Source organism: Rosa chinensis, chromosome 1 (genome assembly GCF_002994745.2).
Source record: "Rosa chinensis cultivar Old Blush chromosome 1, RchiOBHm-V2, whole genome shotgun sequence".
In the NCBI taxonomy this organism is placed as follows: domain Eukaryota; kingdom Viridiplantae; phylum Streptophyta; class Magnoliopsida; order Rosales; family Rosaceae; genus Rosa; species Rosa chinensis.
Genome location: NC_037088.1, coordinates 36,667,691 through 36,690,470, shown reverse-complemented (window position 1 = coordinate 36,690,470; position 22,780 = coordinate 36,667,691). Strand labels below are relative to the sequence as shown.

Sequence of the window (22,780 nt, the reverse complement as noted above, 5' to 3'; positions counted from 1 at the left end):
CCTGAGTGAGAGAGAAAGCGAGGAGAGTTTCTGGAAATACTAGTTTGTCAACTTTTAAACGTTTAGCTTAATATTCATTCTTTTTAACCCAACGTTGAATCCTCAAACATATTTCAGACAAAGGCACACAGTTCAAAAGAGTCTACACCGGTTGCCTAACCATTTAAGCTAGCTCCTTTATTTCAAAGAGAAAGAGAAGCCAAGCAAGCAAAGACATATCTGAATGTCTCTCCAACCCCAACCCCTTTGAAAACTGTATGCAAGAGAATTTGACAAGGTATTCTGTTTATGATTTGGGTTTATTCAATTGTTCATTGTTCTGTTTTTGGTTTTGCTCATATGGGTCATGATTGTCTGCGTTCCATCTGGGTTTTCTCTGTTTTGATCCTCCTCTGTACTCTGCCCATCATTTCTTCATGTGTGATCTCTTGATCATCATCTGCATATGAGTTTATTTATCTTTTGTGTATGCAAACATTTTCTCTATGATTATCTTGGTCTTTATTTTTCAATGTTTCATTAATTATTATCAATTTTCAACCATTTGGGAATTTTAACTATGCCTATATGAGCAGAAAGATGCTGATACTTTGTTCTATATATGTTACAGTTGATTCAATGCAGCAGAGAAAGATCACACTTAATCTCAGGTAGGCAGTTGCTATAGGATTCAAGACAATGAAGTGTTTCTACTACTTTAAGGAAAAGTCTAAGAGCAGGGAACAAAGATCAGCTCCTGAGCTAAAAGACCAAAGCAGCTCTGATTATTCAGGAGCTGATAGGGTCATTAAGTCTTCCTGCTCAGCAAATTCACCGCGCGGTATACCAGAATTGTATGAAGAAAAGGCTCATAATCTAAGGGTGTTTACTTTCCAAGAGCTGAGGCAGGCAACAAATGATTTCAATAGGTTGCTTAAGATTGGAGAAGGTGGATTTGGAAATGTCTATAAGGGTTCAATTAAGCCTGCTGAGTCCAAGGGCGATCCAGTTGTGGTCGCCATTAAAAAGCTCAACAACGACGGCTTACAGGTATGAGAGTTCAAGCAACTTCCTATTAATATTGAATTGAATTGTTGAGTAGTGTGATCAAGATCTCTTTGATTTGTATTTTAATCTGCCGAGGATACGTTCTGACTTGTTCTCATTAAATTTCTAAGCTCTAGTATTAAATTGGTCTATGTAATATTGTAGATTAAATACTTAGTCTTCTGACTATCCCCCCTGTTCCATGATCGAACACTTTTTAAATGATATCAGCATCCTTGTTTTGGCCACTCTGTCTATTAAGTCTTTTTTTGTCCTGTTTTTGGCTACTTACAATGTCGAGATTCTTGTTGAGTTGGAAGGGTAATGCTTCCTATTCCGTAGCATATAAGGTGATTTAGATTTACTTATATGACTATGATGGTGGATGGAATTGGAAGCTTATGCCTTTATGGTCAACTTCTTTTTATGTTTCTGAATATTTTTCCTCATTATTTTTGTGCTTATGATTTAGGGTCACAAACAATGGGTGGCAGAAGTTCAGTTTCTAAGTGTTGTGGAGCACCCGAATCTTGTCAAACTAATAGGATACTGTGCTGTGGATGGAGAAAGAGGAATTCAAAGACTACTCGTCTATGAATATATGCCAAACAGAAGTTTAGAAGATCATCTATTTAACAGGACATACCCATCTATTCCTTGGGAGACAAGATTACAGATAATACTGGGAGCTGCTCAAGGATTAGCTTATCTTCATGAAGGATTGGAAGTTCAGGTTTGCTATAAACATTAATATTAACATCACTGCTTCTACATCTCACATCGTTTTTTCAACTTATTTTCCGCTTCAAGCTTATAAGATCGTTATTCTAATTTTCTTATGGTCTGATGAAGGTAATATATCGAGATTTCAAATGTTCAAATGTGTTATTGGATGAGAATTTTAAACCGAAGCTTTCAGACTTTGGGCTAGCGAGGGAGGGGCCAACGCTTGGGCATACTCATGTGTCAACTGCAGTGAGTTTTTTTTGTGCACTTATTTCTCACTAGCATTTGCAGCTGTCATGAGATTCCTACTTAATATGATTTGTCATGTAATAGTGAAATTTTGTTATACTAATATGAAGCAAGCATTAGTGATTTTTGCAGAGTACTGCATCAAATGCTGAACAATCGAGTTGAGTTGGAATATTTCGAAAAGAACCTCAAATTATTAGGACTACTATAATGCTAATGAGAATTCATTTCCGACAGGTAGTGGGAACATTTGGATATGCTGCTCCAGATTACATTGAGACGGGCCATCTGACAACTAAGAGTGATGTCTGGAGCTTCGGTGTAGTGTTGTATGAATTCTTACAGGCAGGCGATCATTAGAGAGAAACCGGCCAAGAACAGAACAGATACTCTTAAATTGGGTGAAACAGTTTCCTCCTGAGAGCAAAAGGTTTGGCTTGATGATAGATCCTCGACTTGGAAGCAGTTATTTTAGCAGTGCAGCAAGAAAAATTGCCAAGTTGGCTGATAGTTGTCTGTCAAAGAGTGCAAAAGACCGGCCAACAATGAGTCAGGTGGTAGAAACATTGAAGCAGATTATCCAAGACTCAGAAGAAGGAAACCGATCCGAGAGAAGTCCTGAATCTTTAGAAAGTGACCAAGTTGACTCCGGGACAAAGGAGAAGCAATTAGGGGCCTCAGAGTCGTGGAAAAGACGAATGACTCACCTGGCGAAACTAGGAGAGCATGTGGAGGGTGCTAGTAGAAGAAGATTCATGATTATGCAGAGGGCAAAGGTGACTTGACACTAGATCATCTACCACGTACTCTTGTGTTTTGCTTACTGGTAGAGTCTAGTGGCTTCTTTTTTGGGAAAAAGGGGTCGAACATGTACTGTAGAAAAGGTTGAAAAGCATATGAAAAATGGAGAATTTCATGGAATCGGTTGGATTGTTAGACTTGTAAAGTGGTTAATCGGACAGTTATAAAAGTTGGGTCTGCGAGAGAATGAACCATTTTCCATTTTAGATGTTTTGATGAGAAATTTTATGCTTGGCTCGTGTTTTTCTTTTCCTCTTTTGTTTTCCTATGCGTGATTAAAGGCTTTGAATATCCCACCAAAATGAGTGCTTTGCCCTTGGATCGGGAAGTCATGAGGCCACCTTTAGATGTATAGTCCCCGGGTTATTAACGAATTCATTTTTCTGATAAATTTTTTTTTTTTAGCATAATTTCATAGATGGTCACTTAATTATAACTCATTGGACATTTTCATCACTTAAGTTTCAAATATATTACCTCAGTCACTCATCTATTACTCTATCAATCATTCTAGTCACCAAATGAACATTTTGTCTCACTTTGGTTACTTCTCTCAGTCATTCATTAAAGTTGAGTGACCAAAATATCAAACGACGACCCGATGGATGATAAATGTAGGAAATGTTAGATCATATTGAAAATTGAAAATTTTGGGGGCAAAATGGGTTTCCCGGCCAACTATAGGGACCCAGCATCATACACTATCTGAAGGCTGAACCTCTGTTCTACCTCTGACTCTCTGAGTCTCTGCCCGGGACAGAATCAAGATTCTTTCTTTTCGTCTCCCTTTCCGCCTGTCTCATTAATCTCATCAAGTCTCAAAGAATCCTAATCTCAAGCTCAGCTTGAAATTGCAAAGAAACCCAGGTTAACCTTCAATTAATTTCTGGACTAGGCAACTGTTTTTTACATTTCTGGACTTGTTCCGCTGTTGTTCTATTTTTCTCTTCATAATTATGTCTTTTCTCTATAATTGATGTTTCTGTTGATGATGTGTTGTAAAAGAGGTATTGATTCCTAACATGATCATGGATTTCTCTCCAAAACTTCTTGTAAAATGTGGAATATACAATGTATTGCCTTGGTACTGTAGAATAATGCGTGTTTCTTACAGATGCTACTACATGTTTAATGGGTTAAATTCATATTACCTCGTTCAACTTTATACCGAAAATCGTTTGTGCCCCGAACTTCTAAATTTTAATTTGATCACATATACCCTCATATTCTCCAATAGGATCCATCATAGTCATTAGTTAACTAATTCGTTAATTTCTCCATAGTACAAGTGACTACACATCTTTTGTTTGAATGATGTCTATAGCTGTATCACAGGGAAACTATTCATCTTTTCTGTTTTCTATGCAGTACCGAGCCTTAGAATAATGATCAAATCTTTCGCGATTACTTTCTGGTCCTTGGACTTGATCCCAATCTCCAGTAACTGTGACAAATAAGAAAGTAGGTTCCTGGCAATGAGCATACAAAGAACCTCAACATGTCTCCCTCCTGGAACCCCTCATTGGAAATATGATGTCTTCTTGAGTTTTAGAGGTGACGACACTAGGAAGGGCTTGACAGACCACTTATATAGTGCATTGGAACATCAGGGAATAGTAGCTTTCAAGGATGATCCTGAGCTTGAAAAGGGGAAAGCTATTTCTCCACAACTTTTGACTGCAATTGAAGAGTCAAGATATGCTCTCATTGTTGTCTCACGAAATTATGCATCGTCAACATGGTGTCTAGATGAACTCTTAAGGATTCTTGAATGCATGGAAGGAAGAGAAACAGTGATGCCAATTTTATATGATGTCGATCCCTGTGATGTACGAAAACAAACAGGAAGTTTCGCTGAAGCCTTCACGAGACATGAAGAAAGGTTTAGGGATGACACAGAGAAGGTGCAAAGGTAGAGATATGCTTTGACAGAAGTGGCAAGTTTCTCTGGGTGGAACTCAAAGGCGTGGTACACATTACTTTCTTTATTTTTATTATTTTCTTTCATTTGAATTTTTTTTTTTATATTTAGGAACAAAATGGCTTCTTCTCGAGAGGAATTTAGAAACAAAATGACATTCAATGTATCAGGATGGAAATAGAACCAATTGTATTTGTAGGGTTTATGAATTCAACATGAATAGATTCAATATTGCAGTACTTTGGTGAATAAATATGAATTTACTAACAATGGATGAGTTTCTTATAGTTCAGAAGGGAAATAGGCAGATGGCCTGAATGAAGCTAAATGTCATTAAAAGAATATAGCAGAAATTAAGTACAATCCAAGGATATTTTGGAGTCATTAATTTCATATATCAATCCTTTGATCAGATTTAAGGTCACAAGCATAATGGTTTTTGCCTATTTTGATGATATCCATACAACTAATGATTAATTTGGTATATTCTTTGTTGAAGGTACGAGTCAAAGCTCATCAAATATATTGTTGAAGTCTTGTGGACAAAATTGCACCCTACATTATGTAGTTCTGTGGAGAACGTAGTTGGAATTGATTCAAGATTGCAACCAATCAATTTGCTTTTAGGTGGAGGAGTGAATGACGTTCACCTTATTGGGATATGGGGAATGGGCGGGATTGGTAAGACAACTATTGCAAGAGTTGTATATAAGAGAACCTCTCATGAATTTGATTTTAGTATCCTTCTTACCAATGTTAGAAGTAATGTTGAGAAAAGTGGTCTAGTTAACCTACAAAAGAAACTTCTCAGTGGGATATGGATGAAAGAGGATGACATATTGGACCTTCATCAAGGAGCCGCAATTATAAGGAGGTTTTGTCATCATAAAAAAGTTCTTCTCATTCTTGATGACGTGAGCCATCCAGACCATTTAAATTTTTTGGCTGCAAAGCAAGAGTGGTTTGGTATTGGGAGTAGAGTTATCATTACAACTAGAAATGAGCATTTGTTAATCAAGCATGGAGTGGAGAGAAGATTCAAGGTCTGGGGTCTAAACAATGATGAAGCTCTTCAGCTTTTTAGCCGGAAAGCTTTTAGAAAAGAGTACCCGGAAAAAAAGTTTCTTGGTTTGTCTAATTCTGTTGTGATTTATGCCAATGGTCTTCCACTAGCTGTTGAAGTCCTAGGAGCTTCTTTGAATGGCAGGGGGATAACTGAATGGAAGAGTCCGTTGAGTAAACTAGGAAAAGTTTGTAACTCAGAAATTTTAGACGTACTTAAGATGAGTTATGATTGTCTTGATGATGAGGAGAAGAAAATCTTCGTAGATATTGCATGTTTCTTCAACGGGGAGGATAAAGATCGGCTTACAGAAATACTGATTGCTTGTGATGTTTCTGCAGTTATTGGAATAAAAGGCCTCATTGAGAATAATCATGTGTTAAGCAAAAATACTGTAAGGGATTTTGTACAAGAATAATCTTCGTTGTTATTTTTAGATATCTTATATGAATGTACTGACCCTTTTTCCTTAAATCATCATAGTCAATGTTTTAATTAATGATCCCTTTTGTTCTCTTAACATATTCTGATTTGAGTTATATTCACCATTCTGTATGTTCATGTTTAATAGGGAACTGAAGCTATCAAAGGCATAGTTGTGCAATCAACTGAGCCAGGAGTAAAGGTGGAGGTGAATAGTAAATCATTTCTAACGCTGAACAAACTGAGATACCTCGAGATTAATAATGTGAACATTTCTAAAGGTCTTCAGTATCTTCCCAATAGTCTAAGGATTCTTGATTGGACTGGTTATCCATTAAAATCTCTTCCATCACATTTCAATCCAGCAAAGCTACTAGAACTTAACATGCGTCATAGACTCATAGTTGCATTAAACATCTTGGGATGGGATTAAAGGTATTTTATTACTTGATCTTTTATTGCCTGCACGAATTGTTTAATCATTGATGCTAACTTTCATAACTTTTTTACTTGACAGCCTTTATACAATTTGAACAGAATCAACCTCAGTCACTCACTAAATCTTGACAACACCCCAGACTTTAGAGGTATGCCATATCTTGAGTTTTTGATTCTTGAAGGTTGTACATGATTGTATGATGTTGACCCATCAATTGAAGTGCTTGAAAGACTTAGTTTGATGAATTTGAAAGATTGCAAAAATCTTGTGCGTCTTCCTAGCGGTTTACATAGCTTAAGATCTCTTAAATTTCTTAATCTCTCTGGATGCTCAAAGATGAAAAATTTGTCACAACAGTTGGGATGTCTAGACTCTAGAGTGTGTGTTTGGAAAAGCTTGATGTGAGTGGAACTGCTATAAGCTATTAGTCTCTTAAAAAATCTTAAAGATTTATCTCTTTGCGGATGTAAAGGAAAATGGCCCAAATCGTGGAATGTGATCTTCCACCCATTTCAGTCTTTGCTGAAGATAATTTTGGTTCCCACAGCTTTGTCACTACCTTCTTTATCTGGATTGCATTCTTTGACAAAACTAGATCTAAGTGACTGTAATCTTTTGGATGGATCAATCCCTAATTATCTTGGTTGCCTGTCCTCGTTAATAGATCTAAATCTAAGCAAAAACCAATTTGTTAGCCTACCCGGGAGCATGTGTCAACTCTCTAGACTTAAATATCTTCGGTTGGAATATTGCCACAGGCTTCAATCACTGTCAGAGCTTCCATCTGGTTCTGATCTATATGTAGATGTTGCTAACTGTACTTCACTGGTTGCATTGTCCGATCCAATAAAACAATGCAACTCAGCCACTCAGGTATATCAGCCAACTGTCTTAACTGTTTTAAACTGGTGGAGAAGAAACGGTTCAAGAGTATGACATTATCACTGCTAATAGGATATCTTCAAGAACCCAAAACCACACCCAAATCTCCTTATGATGAATCTTGTCGTTTTGACTTTGTGGCTCCTGCAATTGAAATTCCAGAGTGGTTCAATCATCAAAGTGTAGGATCTTCTGTAAGTATAGAGCTGCATCCAGGTTGGTTTAGTAGTAAGTGGATGGGGTTTGCATTATGTGCTGTATTTGCAGACAAGGAACTAAGCTCGGTTTGCTCTGATGCTATGATTGTTTGTAAATTGAAAGTCAATGGAGAAGAGTACTTGTTTCCTGAACCTTCTTTACCCCATGGGGAAAAGTGGGGCCAAGTTGTGTCAGATCACCTTTGGTTACTTTATGTGCCTGCGGATAGATACTTCAAAAATGACTGGCAGGATATCTACTATAAGCTTGAGTTTTCATTTTGGTTCAAGCATTTTGCCCAAGGCTGTGAGGCTCTGGAAATGGGGGAAGTGAAGAAATGCGGAATCTATATGGTATACAAAAAAATGTGGAAAAGCTTAAGCAAAGATACTGGCAGGGCAATGCTAGCATTTCTGAGGAGACTTTAGAATTCCCTGAATGCGATTTTCAGAATGCAGCAGTAATAACTGCAGCTGTCTCAGGTGGCATTATTACCAAGCGAGCCCTTGAACATTATGGTTCTGATGGAGAAGCAGGGCCTAGTAGTGCAGGAAGTGCTTGTATTCATCAAGAACAAGAACCTTGTCGGAAAAGATTGAAACAACTCGATGATGGGCAGGACCTGGTGGAAATGCATGAATTGAGGAAAAATATGTGGTAAATATTAGAATTTTTTTTTTTTTTTTTTTAAATTTCTTGAAGGTTTTGTTGTTCTTGATCCATTTGATTGTCATGTTGGTGGTGAAGTTGTATAGTAATAACTTTGACAAGTGTGCCAAAACCTTGCAGCTTGCATCCTGAATTCGTAAGTTGAATCTGTAATCCTATTATCCTGCTGGTGCTGGCTCGACATGCACATGTTGCAGCAACATTTTGTTTTGGAGTCTATAAAAGCAGTCCAACATTTTATAAGTTATTTCTATTTGCTGATATATATTTTAACATGGTCTAAGTTTCAGTACTAAATTCTCCCTCCCTCTAAATTGTCTCAGTACTAAATTGTTTCAGAAATGCTGGTTTGTTCATTGATATTGGATGGCTTTGAAGTTATCTCCAGCTGAAATCAAAGGCAACTATTTCTTTAGTTTCCTTTTTGTTTCCAAGACAACACAAGAAAACCAAAGTGTCTTTCTTCCTCTTTTTCCCCTGAGCTTTAACAAAGTCACAATATGTTTGATATATATATATATACAGATCCTATCCAGAGCGGAGCTCCGCTTTGAAAATTAACGTGTGAAGTTCGAGTTTTGGGTCACTTTTCGGTCGCATATCCACATCTCGACCGTTCAGTTTTTAGGTACTAGTGTATAGATCGTCTCTGCAAATTTTCAGCCAAAATGATGATCGTTAAGGCATTGATAACTGCCTTAAAGCTAGTACGGTTCAGGTTGACAGATTCAGTCCGTCCATTGGTTTAAGCGAGTTAGATACCTTAACGATCATCAATTTGGTTGAAAATTTGCAGAGATGATCTATACACTAGTACCTAAAAACTGAACGGTCGAGATGTGGATATGCGACCGAAAAGTGACCCAAAACTCGAACTTCACACGTTAATTCCAAAGCGGAGCTCCGCTCTGGATCGGATCTGTATATATATATATATATATATATATTTTTTTTTTTTTTTTTTTTTTTTTTTTTTTTTTTCCTAAGACTCACATTGGATTTTCGATTGCAGTGAGAATAACATTATGGTTGAATTTGGTCCTCACATTTACTCACATGCATTATGATTAAAATTAAATAAAATAAAATAAATTATTTCCTTCCCATCAAAAGCAATGTCTCAGAAAATTTTGAACGAGATGTTGCCTTTTCTACTCTATTTACAAAACCTTTTATGGGGCTAATGGTTTCCTAATAGGAAATGTCAACTAACTACCTAAATCATGGGGTTAATGTGAGTGATGGATGGGTGAGAGTTGAAATCTTTTATTTTCTTTTGGCAATAGAGGTAGGCTGAAATCTTTGGAGGTGGACTTAGAATGTGACTCAAGAAACTTTAACTCTTATGATGATAAAGAAGTAGGGAAGTGTAGAATGCTGACTTTGTCACAAAAATAACATAAAATAAAATTAAACAATAGGTTTTGTTGTTTTTGATAAATTGCCTTTTTCCCTTTAGTCCTTTACCTGTTTACCTCTCAAATGGTAAACAGGTAAAGGACTAAGATGGAAGATGGTGTAGTTCATATTGTGACACCAGGTGAATGATGGAAAGAAGATTTTTTGGTTTCCTGTGACTAAATTGCAACAAGTTCAGGAGATTAGGTTCAACTATGGTGGAAGTTCCTACATCAATGTTTACAGAGATTTCGAGTTTTGCTAGACACCGAGTTATGAGTGATGATCAACTTTTGGGATTGTTATTACTATTTGCAGTTGCATATTCTGAGGGCAAATCATTCTTTCTATTTCATTCAATATTTTTTTGTACTAATTAAACAAACTTACATTGAGTTCCCTCCAGGAGATGTTGGTATGAGTTTGGATGGCTTTGTTATCTCCAGCTAAAATAAAGGCACCTATTTCTTAATTTTTGTGTTTGTTAATTTCTAAGACAACACAGGAAAGGACCAAGGTGTATTTCTTCCTCTTTTTCCAGCTGACAGTATTATAGTTGAATTTGGTCACCACTTCTTTCACCCCAGACATATAGTTGGGTACAAATAATCAACTATGTAGGAAGTGTTAACTACCAATCCAAGTCAAGAGGTTAATGTGGGTAATGGGTAGGTGAGAGTAGCTATAGAATTGGATTTGAATCTTTAAATATGTGGACTCAGAATGTGATTCTCTTTGTAAACTTTGGAAACTCTTCATCAGAGAAAGTGCCCTACCCCTTCGTTCAAAGTTGCCACAAGATCAAGGATGGAATTGAGTGTGATCAGCAAGAGCCAATGATGTTTGAGGGTGGATTTTAACAAATGAAATATGCATTACAGTTGGGGTTTTGCATGGCTAGATCTTTAGTTTTGAGAAGGTGAGCAATCATGATCCTTCATTTGGGTGGTTTTTAGGTATAGAAGAAATCTTTTTTCTTACAACTGTGTTGACCTTGACATCATTCTCAAAAAAAAAAAACTCACCTTGACATCTGCCTCACCTGCTCTGAATCTCTCCTCTTTTCTCTATTTCTGGTTGGTGTGGCTTGCTTAATGAGTTACTCAAAATTTTGTCCTTCCAACCATCTTGTCCATACCTAGATCCATACCTTCTAGGTATGATTGATACCACCAGATTTTAAGGGCTTCTGGTATGGAAACTATAGTCTTGTTTGTTGATGTTGTTAACTTATATCTTATTAGATGATCAAGTTCTCTGAGGTTTTGGTATATCACCTGCTTGAGAGTAGTATAAATACATTAGGCAATTCTACCTATATAATATACCTTTGACATAAGAATATAAAGAAGTTTTATTAAACCTCAAGTAGTTCTTCCTATTCAGTTGATAATACTTCTTGCATAAGCAGTTAGCCACATTGTAGCTTCTACACATTATCGGAGTAAAAGTGTTTTATTGATTAGACGATGTCAATTATCTTATTATCGCTTATAGTCTTCGCTTTTTTAAATTTTTGTTTGTAATTTCTTCTTTTTAAAAGTTAAAGATGATATATTTGATCGATAATATACCAAGTTCACTAATACTAGGATTACTAAAGAGCGAGGAGTGGAAATGTCAATTTATTTGAGAAACTTGATCTTCCTATTCGAAGTAAATTCTCATATCTGTCACTCTACAGAAACCAACAAAAGTGCTTGTCAACGAGCACTTCGGTGTCTACCAATCAAATTTCAATAATTCAATTGGAAATGCTTGGACATTTAGATATTGCACCTAATTATTCCAACAAATGATTTAACATTCTCCCCCATGAAAGGTTCGTTGTGGACAGTTTGGCCTAAATGATTTGGGATTTAAAAATTAAAAATCATTTTTCATTTTCCATTTCTTTGTTTTTTTTTTTTTTGAAGGAAAGACGACAGACTATATTAAATGATAACAGAAGGTTACATGGAGCGATGCAAAAGCATCGAAATAAAACAATAAAGAAAAACGAGATGCACAGACTCATCTATAATAAAGAAAAAAACAATAAAGGATAATAAGATGCACAGACGCATCTAGAGTGAAAGGTAACCAGGATGTGACTCGATGTCGAACGACATCGCTGCACTGCACATGTCACAAAAGCAGTGTAAATGTAACAGTAATCGTAACAGTAACCGTAACCGGTGATATGATCACCTAGAAGAGGTGATTCACCCACCAGGAGTTCGAAAGTAACCGAGGGTGTCAGAAACTTGAAAATTAGCAAACGAACTCCTAAGAACCAGAACCAATACCATATCAATAGGAGCAACTGTCTCGGATCCAAGATCTGGATTTGTAAACGACCAGGATCCCAAATACGGATCCAAATCCGGCCCGAGCCCAAAGTCAAGTCTGCCAAAGCACCCTTGACAAAGGCCCAAGCCCATGTGAATCTGATAAGGGCACCCAAGCTCATGGGCACCCTAGCAGCAGCTCTTCTCCGGGCACCCGAGAGCCTCCGCACCCAAACACCACTGATCCTAGGGGCCGCATCGATATCCCCACCCGAAATCCACCAGAGAAGGCCGATCCCACCCTCGTCACCACGACGCCAAACACTTTCACCGGCGCTGCCCTCCATGGCCCTGATCCTATTTCAAAACAGGATTGTGGAGATGCTCCGCCATACCCAACTCCCTCTCAGATCGAAGGGGCTCTGACTAGCCAAGCCTCAACCCGACAAGCCCCATGCTAGCAGATCCGCGCCACCACGATGGGCGAACACGAGTTCCTCGCCCAACCACCTCAGCGCCGTCCCAACAACCTGGTCCCTTTGAAAGCGCCCTCGCTACCATCCGTAGGGGACGGACTCCAGCCGAACCCGATCCAATCCTGGCTCAGTCGAATCCGTGAACCACCCTAGATCCCAAATCTTCCAACCACCAGCAACCACCAGTTCAGTTGGCAGCCGAACGGAGTTCCGCCTCAAACCTCGAAGCGAACCAAATAGAGAAGGAGAAAGAACCCCCGATTTCGACGTCAATGAGAGAAACAAAGAGACAAGAGGGACGGACTGAGCCGTGCTCGATAGCTGCGACCCCATGGGAAGGGCCAGAATTTTTCTCCATCGAAGATGGAGGCAGGTGCAGAGAAGCTTGGCCATGGCCGGCGCTCTCAAAAACCCTAGCAATTAAAAATATCTTTAGCTAATTTTGAAATGGAATCCCATTTCTTTATTGATACATAAAAATCGCACAGGGGTTCTTAAGGAAAAACATTTATTTCTATATTTTTTTTATCGGGAGTGAAGTAGCAAGCCAACTCTACCCCGGTTACGTTAGCGAGTTAGCATTACTATAATTTTTATTTTTTATTTTTTATTTTTTTTGCTTTTAACAAATCCAAGTTTTTATTTTAATAGCAAATTACCAATACCTACAATCTCATCCCATTTATTACCAATAGCAGGCCTATTTTTTGCCAATTCCCTTGCGGTACTGTAGCTGAACCAATAGCAAAGTCCAAGCCCATGCGGCCATTTTCCTTCCATTTTTTGAATTGTTCTGTTAATGAGGATATTACCAAAATAACCTCAACGAACTCCTAAACAGATACGAAGGCTTCAGACCACAAAGTTATCGTGATTTTCAAAGCTGGTTCAACCTCTGCGTCATTGAAGCCGCCGGAGTACATCGGAGCTCTGATTCTGGTGGAGGTCTGAGTGCTCTGTGCGTCTAAATGTAATCGAAGCCTCCGTTCATCATGGAGAATTTAAATCCAAACACAAGCTCAGGTTCGAGCTTAATTGTGAATTTCTATCTTGTTGATTTAGTGATTAGCTTCCCTCTTCTTCGATTCGTGTTTTGCATTTGCTTCAATTAGTTGTATATAGTGAATTTGATGAGTTTCCTTCTATTTGATCAGTTTCAATTTGTTTACATTGTATTTGATTTTTTTTTTTTTTGATTTAGTTGTTAATAGCTTTGTTCTTCGATTAATCTGGTTAGGTTTGTGTTCAACTACTCGTAAATGTTTCATTTCAGTTAGTTTCATTCAGCAGATTAGAAGAAGGGCTAGTTGAGTGCTTAATGTTATTAACATTCAGAAGGTTTGGTAAATATATGCAATTATATGTGTTGTTCTTACTTTTTGTAGTGCATTTGTGCTAGGAGATATGTATTCAGAGATGACAGCTAGGTGCACTTACATGTCAGAGACTGTGATGGTCTTCCTTGATGGTACGACAAGGTTCGCCGATTTTTTCAATGAAATTTGCATGCGGTTTAAGGGTTTGAAGCCAGGCTTGTTTGAGTTGAAGTATTCCCTTCCGGATTACCCTTCTTGTGCTCTCGATTCTGATTTAGATATGAGGTTGATGTTTAGGTCTTTAGCTGAGTTTAAGAGAACTTCAGTTGACATTTTGGTGAGGATTTGTGATTTTGGTGCAAATTGTGTTGCTGATGGAGTTCAATGTTCTGCCGCTGCTGCTGCTTCTTCTTGTGTGTCAGTGGTATCGACGGTGATTGATGAGCCTGATTATTTGGGTGATTTTAGGCCTGAAGATCCCAAAGTTTACATGTCTAAGCAGTGGAGGGAGTATATTAAGTGTGGGGACCAAAAATTTAGAGGTGGAGCTGTGGAGTTTCGGCAAAAGTTGTGTATGTATGCAATTGAGGTTGGGTTTGTCTTTGTCTATGTGAGAAATGACAAATGGAGGGTAATTGCTGAATGTTTCAACAAGCTATCTGAGGGATGCAAATGGTACATCAATGCGTCACTATGCCCTGCTAATAATTTCTTCTATATTAGGCAGCTTAATAATGTGCATACTTGTTCTGGTGTTCTGAGGCAGCAGAAGCATAAGCTTTTGAGTTCTACTATTGTGAAGACACTCATTAATGATGAATTTCGTGGAAATCCCTCTCTCAAGGCACATGATATTATGGATAGGTTAAAGAACAACTATGGTCTTGATATTACATACCGTGTTGCATGGAAAGGTAAAGAAAAAGCAATGAAAGAGTTGCACGGTTCAGATGAGGACTCCTATTCAATGTTAACTTGGTATCGTGATGCCGTGATGGAGAGTAATCCAGGGTCTTGCTTTATTTTGGAGTGTGATGAATCCACTGGTCGTTTTTAGAGGCTTTTCCTTTGTTTTGGTGGAGTTATTGAGGGTTTCAAGTCTTGCATACCTCTATTGTTCGTGGATGGTGCACATCTGAAGAGCAAGTATAAGGGTCAGCTTCTTTCTGCTACAGGAAAGGATGGTAATCAAGGTATGATTATGATTTTCGTTTTATTTTTGTGATTCATATTGTGGAAAGGATGGTAGACTAATGCTATTGACGAACAGTACTTTTGTCATGAAAGTATTAGGGTTTAGGGTTTAGGGGTTTAGGGTTTAGGGTTTCCGTCAAAACAATGTCATGCCTATCTAAGCTTTGTTATTGAGGTTCAGTAGTATTGTCTTATGTTCCCTCTTTCTTTGTCCTTCATAATAGGGTTTAGGGTTTAGGGTTTCCGTCAAAACAATGTCATGCCTATCTAAGCTTTGTTATTGAGGTTCAGTAGTATTGTCTTATGTTCCCTCTTTCTTTGTCCTTCATAATAGGGTTTAGGGTTTAGGATTTAGGGTTTAGGGTTTAGGGTTTAGGGTTTAGGGTTTAGGGTTTCCCGCAAAACAATGTCATCTAAGCTTTGTTATTGAGGTTCAGTAGTATTGTCTTATGTTTCTGCTTTCTTTGTCCTCCATAATTTAGCGTTTGATGCGATATATTTGTTTCTTTTTCCCTCAGGTTTTTTCCCTTTTGCCATTGCCGTTGTTGATGCCGAAACTGATGCCAATTGGAATTGGTATTTTGGGATCTTGAAGACAATTCTAGACCCGCAAGGCAGAGTCATTACTTTTGTTTCTGATCGACAACAAGGGTTGATGAATTCCTTGGCTAGAGTTTTTCCGGAGTCTCCTCATTCCTTTTGCCTGTATCACTTGAAGAATAATCTCCAAAACTTGTTTAAGGGTAATAACAACAGTGCACTCCGTGTCACCATTGTCGATAAGTTTTACAAGGTTGCATACTCATCTACTGAGCGTCAATATCACTATAACCTGAGGGAGCTTCTTGATGAGGGGAAGGATCTTGTTGCGCAATTCCTTAGAGGTCTACCTATTGAAAAATGGTGTAATGCCTTCTTTCGAGGTAATAGATTTGGTGAGATGGTCAATAGTACAGCGGAATCTTTTAATAGTTGGACTCTCAAGGCTCGGGAACTCCCAATTTTTCCTATGTTAGAGAAGATCCGCGTGATGATGATGGCAAAGATGGTTGAGAGGAAGCTATTGGTAAGCAAGTGGAGTCTTCCTCTTTGTCCTGTAATGCAAGCTGAACTTGTTAAAAATATGGAAATAGGGAGAGATTGGACAGTTATTAGGTCGGATGAGTTTGTTTATGAGGTTCACTCCGAACGCTCAACATCTGTTGACATAATGGTCCAGACTTGTGCATGTCGTCAGTGGCAGATTAAATCATTTCCTTGCTCTCACGCTCTTGCTGCCATCCAGCGAGCGGGATATGTGGTTTACCCGTTTATCGAACGATATTACTTTAAAGAGGAGTATTTCAAGAGCTATTCCTTTGGTATTAAGCCCATTCCCAATATTGAGCAGAGCTATGTCCAATGCTCTGATAGCACATCTGTCAAACCTCCACTGACCAGAAGACCTCCAGGAAGGCCCAAGACTAAACGTATCAAGTCTGTTGGCGAGGTGTCTTCAAAGGAGAGGACGTGTGGCCGTTGTGGCCAATTGGGGAGGCATAATAGGAAGACATGCAATGTTCCAATATGATTTTGTCGAAAATAGGTGCAATTGTTGCTGATTTTTGATTCATTGAACTTCTAAAGTTTCACAAGTAACTTTAGTTTTCTTTCATTTACTGCTGAGATACAACAGGATTATGACTATTGACTGTCTACTGATGTTCAGTAGCTTTCTAAAGATTTATGTTAAGGAATTTTTTTTGCCGGTTATAATCCATTTTATACTTTCTTATTATTATTCTTGAGTTGTAGTATTGATTTCGTTCAAAGCAAGACTTGAAGACCATATCTAGGATTACATGCTGAGGTACACTAGATTTAATGTACTGAGCTTCAGTATCATGCTGAAGGGTACAATAGATTTAATGTATTGAGCTTCAGTATCATTCTGAAGGTTCGTAGATTTATTACTGAGCTTCAGTATCATTCTAACAGGCACGACTTGCAGTTCTTTCCATTGTATATGGATCCATTAAAGTTGAAAGTAAATTAGCAAAATTGAATTCCATTAACATTAACCGGTAAAGAAGACTTCAAAAAGCCCGCTTCTGTCAATTTACTTTCGTCAAAATCCATTCAACTCATAAACAAAAATCCACATCCACAAAAATCCTAATCCTCATCTATCATTTTACTGAGTGTAACCTACTTTCGAATACCAGCCCTCGTCATGGTTAAGAAACCTCTCCACCATGGTTCTTCTCATGTTCTTCAAGCTTTCTTTGATTTCTCTTTCTAATCCCAAAACCTTGTCAACCAAAACGCCTCTATCTGCTTTGCTTATCTGCAGCCTGTTCTTTGCTATATTCTCTATATAGTGTAGGATATAAGGTCCGCAGTCCAACCTACAAAATGAAAAAAGAAATGTAAGACACTCAATGTACTTAACAGTATTGACACTCAGTAACGTTGTTGTTTCACTTACGAATTATCAGGTTGCTGTGCACAATACATGTCTTCAACCAGCTTTAAGTTATCCACATCAGTTTTGTTTATCCAAGCGATTGTTTTCTCTGCATTTTCATCAATCTGTATTTCCTCATATATTGTTGTCTTCTTTTCCACTCTGACAAATTTTAGCCTCCTCTCCTTGTTCTGCTTGTGCAACTTTTTCACATCAAGCATCCACATTGTCACTGCTTCTACCTGTATATAAAAGTGCAATTAACCCATAGGAGTGAACAAATCTCAAACAACCCATCAAGCTACTGAGGGTCAATACACATAACAAATATCAAATAACCCATCAAACTTACCACTTCTTTGGCATTCTCGTAGCCTTTGCTTTTTTCAGGATTTGTTCTTTTGCGCATTGGATTGTAATGAATCCATTCTTTTGCCTTCTTGTTCAACCTAAGCATTGTGTAGTGGTAGTCTTCAGTCGTGATCAATGGGATGAATATGTTGTCGCAGTGTCCTAAGAGAGTCATCATGGGTTCAAAGACATTATTATACTTCAACAATGCCAATGTAGCATTAAATTCGTATTAGCACCACAATACTTGAACGTCAACATTCACAACAATAGAGGACAGCACAAAATTTATACTGAAATCCAGCTTTCTATCTCACTAGCTCCTCCATATCTGAAGCCTCCTAATCCTAAAGCTTGCTGGTATAACATCCATGAACCAGAGCATCACTGCTTCAAGGTGGAAAGGACAACACTCAGTTCTAGCTTCCGAAAACGGAACATGCAGAAAAAATCAATCAAAAAACTCCCAAGAACAACAGGCAAACCTAATAAATCCGTAAACAAACCGAATTCTCTCCTAATCGAAAATATACCTCTTCTTTAAAGTCATGGTCGTTCTCGGCCGGCGCGGCCTCGTCATCGGAGCCGAGGGAGTTGTCCTCGTCGTTGATCGGCTCCTCCTCCTCGGAATTGGATAGGGCTTCGCCGGAAGAGACCTGGGGCTTCGTTTTGGGGGTCAGTATACTACTGACACTCAGCAGTTCCTCTTCGTCGCCGGAGTCACCGCCTGCTTCGCTGCCTGACTTCGCCGCCTACTTCGCCGGAGTCCGAGATGTCGATTTAGTGAGGATTTTGGATTTAGGACGGTTTCAATTTGAAACTGCTTTGATTTTGGGAGAAATAGCTCAGGTGAGTCTCAGTGGCATCTTTCGTAATTTTCATAATATTTGAGTGTTTTTTTATTTACAATGGGCTAACGGACCGTTACGATTGTAGGCCGCACGGGTTATTGAGTTTGTAGTTTGCTAATGGTAAATATACGTAGTTATTTGTAGTTATTAGTAAAAAAACTCTTATTTTAAAAAGAACCTTCTCTTTCTCCATTCACCCTTTACTTTCTGCTGTTCTAGCATCTCCTCTCTTTTCTTTCTATTTTGATTTCATGTCCATCATTCATATGGACTACCACTAAAGGAAAGCTATAAATTCTTTCCAGCTACTAAAGGAAAAAAAGTGATTATATTCCAGATCTCAGCCATATGGTATACCAAGAGGAGAGCTAGACTGGCCCATCTAGTTATGAGAATAACTTTGCAACGTGCACCATGAAGACATTTCAAAGCTAAAAACAAGGGAGAAGGGGAGGAGAAAAAGAATTAAAAAAAAAAAAAAAAGAACATCAGTGATTTGATATCAATTAAGTTTCTCTTCGAAACTTTTCAATGTCTCAAAATCCTTTGAGAAGCAAACAAAGATCATTAACAAAATTTTACAACACATCCCTACCATTACATAGGAGATATGATGGTTTTCCTTTCCCTTCAACAAAAACTTGAACAAAATTCTTCCCCAAATTTCATATGTACTTCCCCTCTCCATCTCACTTTTTACAGATCACACACCCCGGATCAAAATTCACCTCCATGATCTTGCCACGTGGAACGAGAAAAGATTTACATAATTTACAAAAATTAATTTTTGGTTCAGGGTCGATCATCAGGCTACAGCAACTGTGCCTGTCCGTACAGTTTTGTTGGTGGTAGAGTTCTTGTTGGCATCTGATTTTCTGATGGATGCTCTGCTTGAAGATGAGGAAGAAGAAGAAGAAGAAGAAGAAGAAGAAGAAGAAGATGACACTTTCCAGCTCTTCTCTTTCGCCTCATCAAACTCTATTTGTTCTTGTCTGCAATCTTTGCTGCAGAATGGTGTATTTCCCCTGTAAAAAAGAATTTCAATTCCCATCAGAATTTGACCAAAAGTAAAAATATAAAAACTTGTAAACTGGGTTTTGAAGCTAATGAAATTTCAAGAACTGGGTCATGAAGAGCTAGACAATCAAGTACCTGTACATGAAGATGTCTGAGTTGTTTCCAAGTGACTTTCTGCAAAGAAAGCAGGCATCAAGGAAGTGAGGCTCATTCTGGAAATGATCCTCATAAGAGGTGTAGGAGAACATTCCTTTCTTCATATTGAAATGAAAAACTAAAAAAGCTTGATGCTTTAAGGGACTGGTTTTGCTAAAGGTGAGGGCTTTATGCTACAAAGTGAAGAAGAGGAGGAGAGGAGAATGAGGTGCAAGCTGCCCTATATATAAGGACTTTGCTGGGTGGGACTTGCAAAGCTAAGCTGCTATTTGTAGGTTTATTTCTGCAACTATTCCACACCAATCAAATCATTGCTAGAGTCAACTTCTGGATGGTTATGCAGAAGAAGTGGTTTCTATTGGTAGGGAGCATGAGATACTTGTGTTCAAGGAATAGGTGAATATAGCCCTCTTACATGATGAGCGATTTTAATAAAACAGTGGGTAAGTGGGGATGGTTTTCAAGATTCCATGGGAAGTTTCAATCAATCTATTGGCCTCTGTAAACTCTAGTGCAATGCATCAGCATCTCTCTTTTTCCTAAATGGCTTTCACTTTTATTAATTTCCTTTTTGATGCACTAGTTGAGTAGTTGTGAGTTGTCTCTAGTTCCTTTTCTCTTTTGCACTTGGTCCTTTTGTGTTGGGGTCTTTTTTTTAATACATCCATAAATTTCAGTTTCTTTTTAATCTTGGGTTCTCCACCCCCAATATTTTTGTTTGCAGGTTCTCCTCCCCTGGACTATGGTAAAAAATCAGTTTCCTCTTCTCTGTTTTTCCTAAGATTTATGCCAATTGCTATTTTAATGTAGGGTTCTTTTCCTTGGACTATGGTAAAAATGTGGATAGGTGCTTTTAATATTATTTCCTTCTTTGTTCTTTGATTCCTTCTAAAGATTAATGCCATTTACTGGTTTGCTTGTGACAATCTGGATCTGCTTGTATTTATGTGTTCCTTTTTGGAGTAACAACTAGCATACAACTTTTTGGTTCAAATATATAAAATTGTGGGTTTATAATAGAATTTACTAAAAGTTATGGGCACATTTCAAGAAGCAATCTTCTTAAATTTTCCATACAACAGTTGTATGCGTCCAATGACCATAACACCCCTAACAGAATCATAGAATAACAAACAGCCTCAAATAACTTCTCGTAAATATGAGAATACCTGGGTGCATATAAGACCAAACACTGATCTCTCTAGATTCTGGATCCCGGACCACTTGCGGAACACTGGGGCCCGCGGCCCAACAGAAACCAATAAAAAAATGGTGCCCCAACCGTGGAGCTGACTCGGAGTAGGGCCCGCACCCCAACAAAATCATCGAGAACGTAGGGCCCACCTGACTCAGGACCATGCTGGCTTTACTATCGAGGTCCTTGTCCCCAATGGGGCCCACGGACCCACCGCCCGTGCCCGACGGGCAAGCTGCTTCGTTTCGCTCTTACACGTGCGACCCGAGCGGGCGTGACAGCGCACCAGCTCGTAATTGCAGCACGTGATACGTGGCAAGTTGATGTTGACGGGAGACAAAATTGCCCGCCACCATGTTCTTGGAACGGCCACGATGATCGAGGTGGGAGATCGACGGTTGGAATCTGTGCCACGCTCGGAGGGAGTGTTCCAATTATTTGGGTCGTTGCGTTTTGTGGTTTCTTTCCACGTGGACCATACTATTGGATGAGTTGTCTATAGGGTTTTTGGTTTTTTTTTTTTATCGCTTTATTATATTTGTCTCTTTTTATTATTGTTTTTAACAATTATTCTTGAAATTATATTTGTCAACTAATGGAAGCTCATGTGAGACGTTGCAACTTGCAAAATGTTTTTATATGGGACCATAATCTCACATAGAATTTTTGAGAGGCTGCGCTCAAATTTTTCTTTTTTCTGGTTCTAAATTTGAAATTTTTTTGTAGGATAATATATCGATAAAGATGGAAAGATTGTCTCAATTTGGATTTGGTCAAATCTTGTCAATTGTGTCAAGACATTCTGTAGTGTCTTCACGCTATATAGTTCGTAAATTCCCTCACTCTGAAAACCGAAAAAATGATTAGAAATAATTATGTGATTAGAAATAATTGTCTTCCACGTAGGAAAAGAACTTATCCAAATTGTACTACAGTCGGCTTTAGGATCGACCGACCAATGCCTGGGCATATACACAGACATACATAACTTGCAAAAATAGGATTGTTAAAGCGAGAATTAAGTGGAGTGAAATCTATACTCTCATTTTCATAAACCACACTACGATTTTCTATTTTATTCATTATAATTCTCAAATTACCCCTACCATCTTCCTATATTTTCCTTGCCACTAATTGCGTTTCACAGAACAACCAGCGCTCCTCTTTCTGTATCATCTTATGTCTCCTCCCATATCATCTTCCTAGCGCTTCAACTCCTCCATTATCCTCTCATGCAGTGAAAGCAACACCTCCGCCAATCTAAAAGTCCTCTCGGAATCGTGCAGTGGACCTGGAGATCGCGGTCCTGGCATAGAATCGACGCCACAAGAGCCCACATTACTAATAACATAACAAAATTCATGGTGAATACAACTTATGTGAGCCCAATGATGGCCAAAGGACAGTTTGCAGTGGGCGACGGTTGTGTTGTTAGAGTTGTCCTTTTTTTCTAGCATTGTTGTTGCCAAATCGATTAGGGATTTCTTTGCTGGCTGGAATTAATGTTCGTTGAGAGGTCAGTCCCGGTCCAGAGTGCAAAGCACAATCTCCAACAACATCTGCCATTGCCTCATCTACTCAATCCCATCGTGAATCACATTGCAAACATCGAGTTCCTTAACGCTCTGCTCAAAGTAATTAGAGAGCAGGCGGTCGACGGTGGGCTCGCTGACGTTGGATTTGGGGCTGGAGAGAGAATGGGAAGCTTGAATT

General features: G+C 38.4%; 3 protein-coding genes, 1 long non-coding RNA gene and 1 pseudogene across 7 annotated transcripts; 3 read left to right on the top strand and 2 right to left on the bottom strand.

The window, feature by feature from the left end:
• LOC112182174 lies at positions 1 to 3,039 on the top strand (annotated as a pseudogene).
• Positions 3,040 to 3,509: 470 nt separating this feature from the next.
• On the top strand, positions 3,510 to 5,361 carry LOC112181466. The gene is made up of 3 exons (XR_005805767.1): positions 3,510 to 3,669; positions 4,171 to 4,771; positions 5,223 to 5,361. It is a non-coding gene; the product is annotated as an uncharacterized LOC112181466 (long non-coding RNA).
• An 8,596-nt stretch (positions 5,362 to 13,957) lies between these two features.
• LOC112182959 (protein FAR1-RELATED SEQUENCE 4-like) lies at positions 13,958 to 16,621 on the top strand. Its single transcript, XM_040506304.1, has 3 exons — positions 13,958 to 14,858; positions 14,940 to 15,050; positions 15,570 to 16,621. Exons 1-3 carry the CDS (start codon positions 13,958 to 13,960, stop codon positions 16,619 to 16,621), a joined length of 2,064 nt encoding a protein of 687 aa, XP_040362238.1.
• Positions 16,622 to 17,110: 489 nt separating this feature from the next.
• Positions 17,111 to 19,028, bottom strand: LOC112182303. Of its 4 annotated transcripts, none has more exons than XM_040507559.1 (4): positions 18,382 to 19,028; positions 17,850 to 18,238; positions 17,519 to 17,739; positions 17,111 to 17,438 (listed from the first exon to the last, which is right to left on the bottom strand). In XM_040507559.1, the coding sequence occupies exons 2-4, from the start codon at positions 18,024 to 18,026 to the stop codon at positions 17,225 to 17,227; spliced, it is 612 nt and encodes a 203-aa protein (XP_040363493.1). In that variant the 5' UTR covers positions 18,027 to 18,238; positions 18,382 to 19,028; the 3' UTR covers positions 17,111 to 17,224. The 4 variants fall into 4 exon arrangements, with proteins under 4 accessions (XP_040363493.1, XP_024176567.1, XP_024176638.1 ...); XM_024320799.2 differs by having other exon boundaries at positions 17,850 to 18,235; XM_024320870.2 differs by having other exon boundaries at positions 17,850 to 18,010.
• A 166-nt stretch (positions 19,029 to 19,194) lies between these two features.
• Positions 19,195 to 20,164, bottom strand: LOC112182437 (FCS-Like Zinc finger 3). The gene is made up of 2 exons (XM_024320959.2): positions 19,852 to 20,164; positions 19,195 to 19,724 (listed from the first exon to the last, which is right to left on the bottom strand). The coding sequence occupies exons 1-2, from the start codon at positions 19,974 to 19,976 to the stop codon at positions 19,505 to 19,507; spliced, it is 345 nt and encodes a 114-aa protein (XP_024176727.1). The 5' UTR covers positions 19,977 to 20,164; the 3' UTR covers positions 19,195 to 19,504.
• Between the last annotated feature and the right edge of the window lie 2,616 nt (positions 20,165 to 22,780).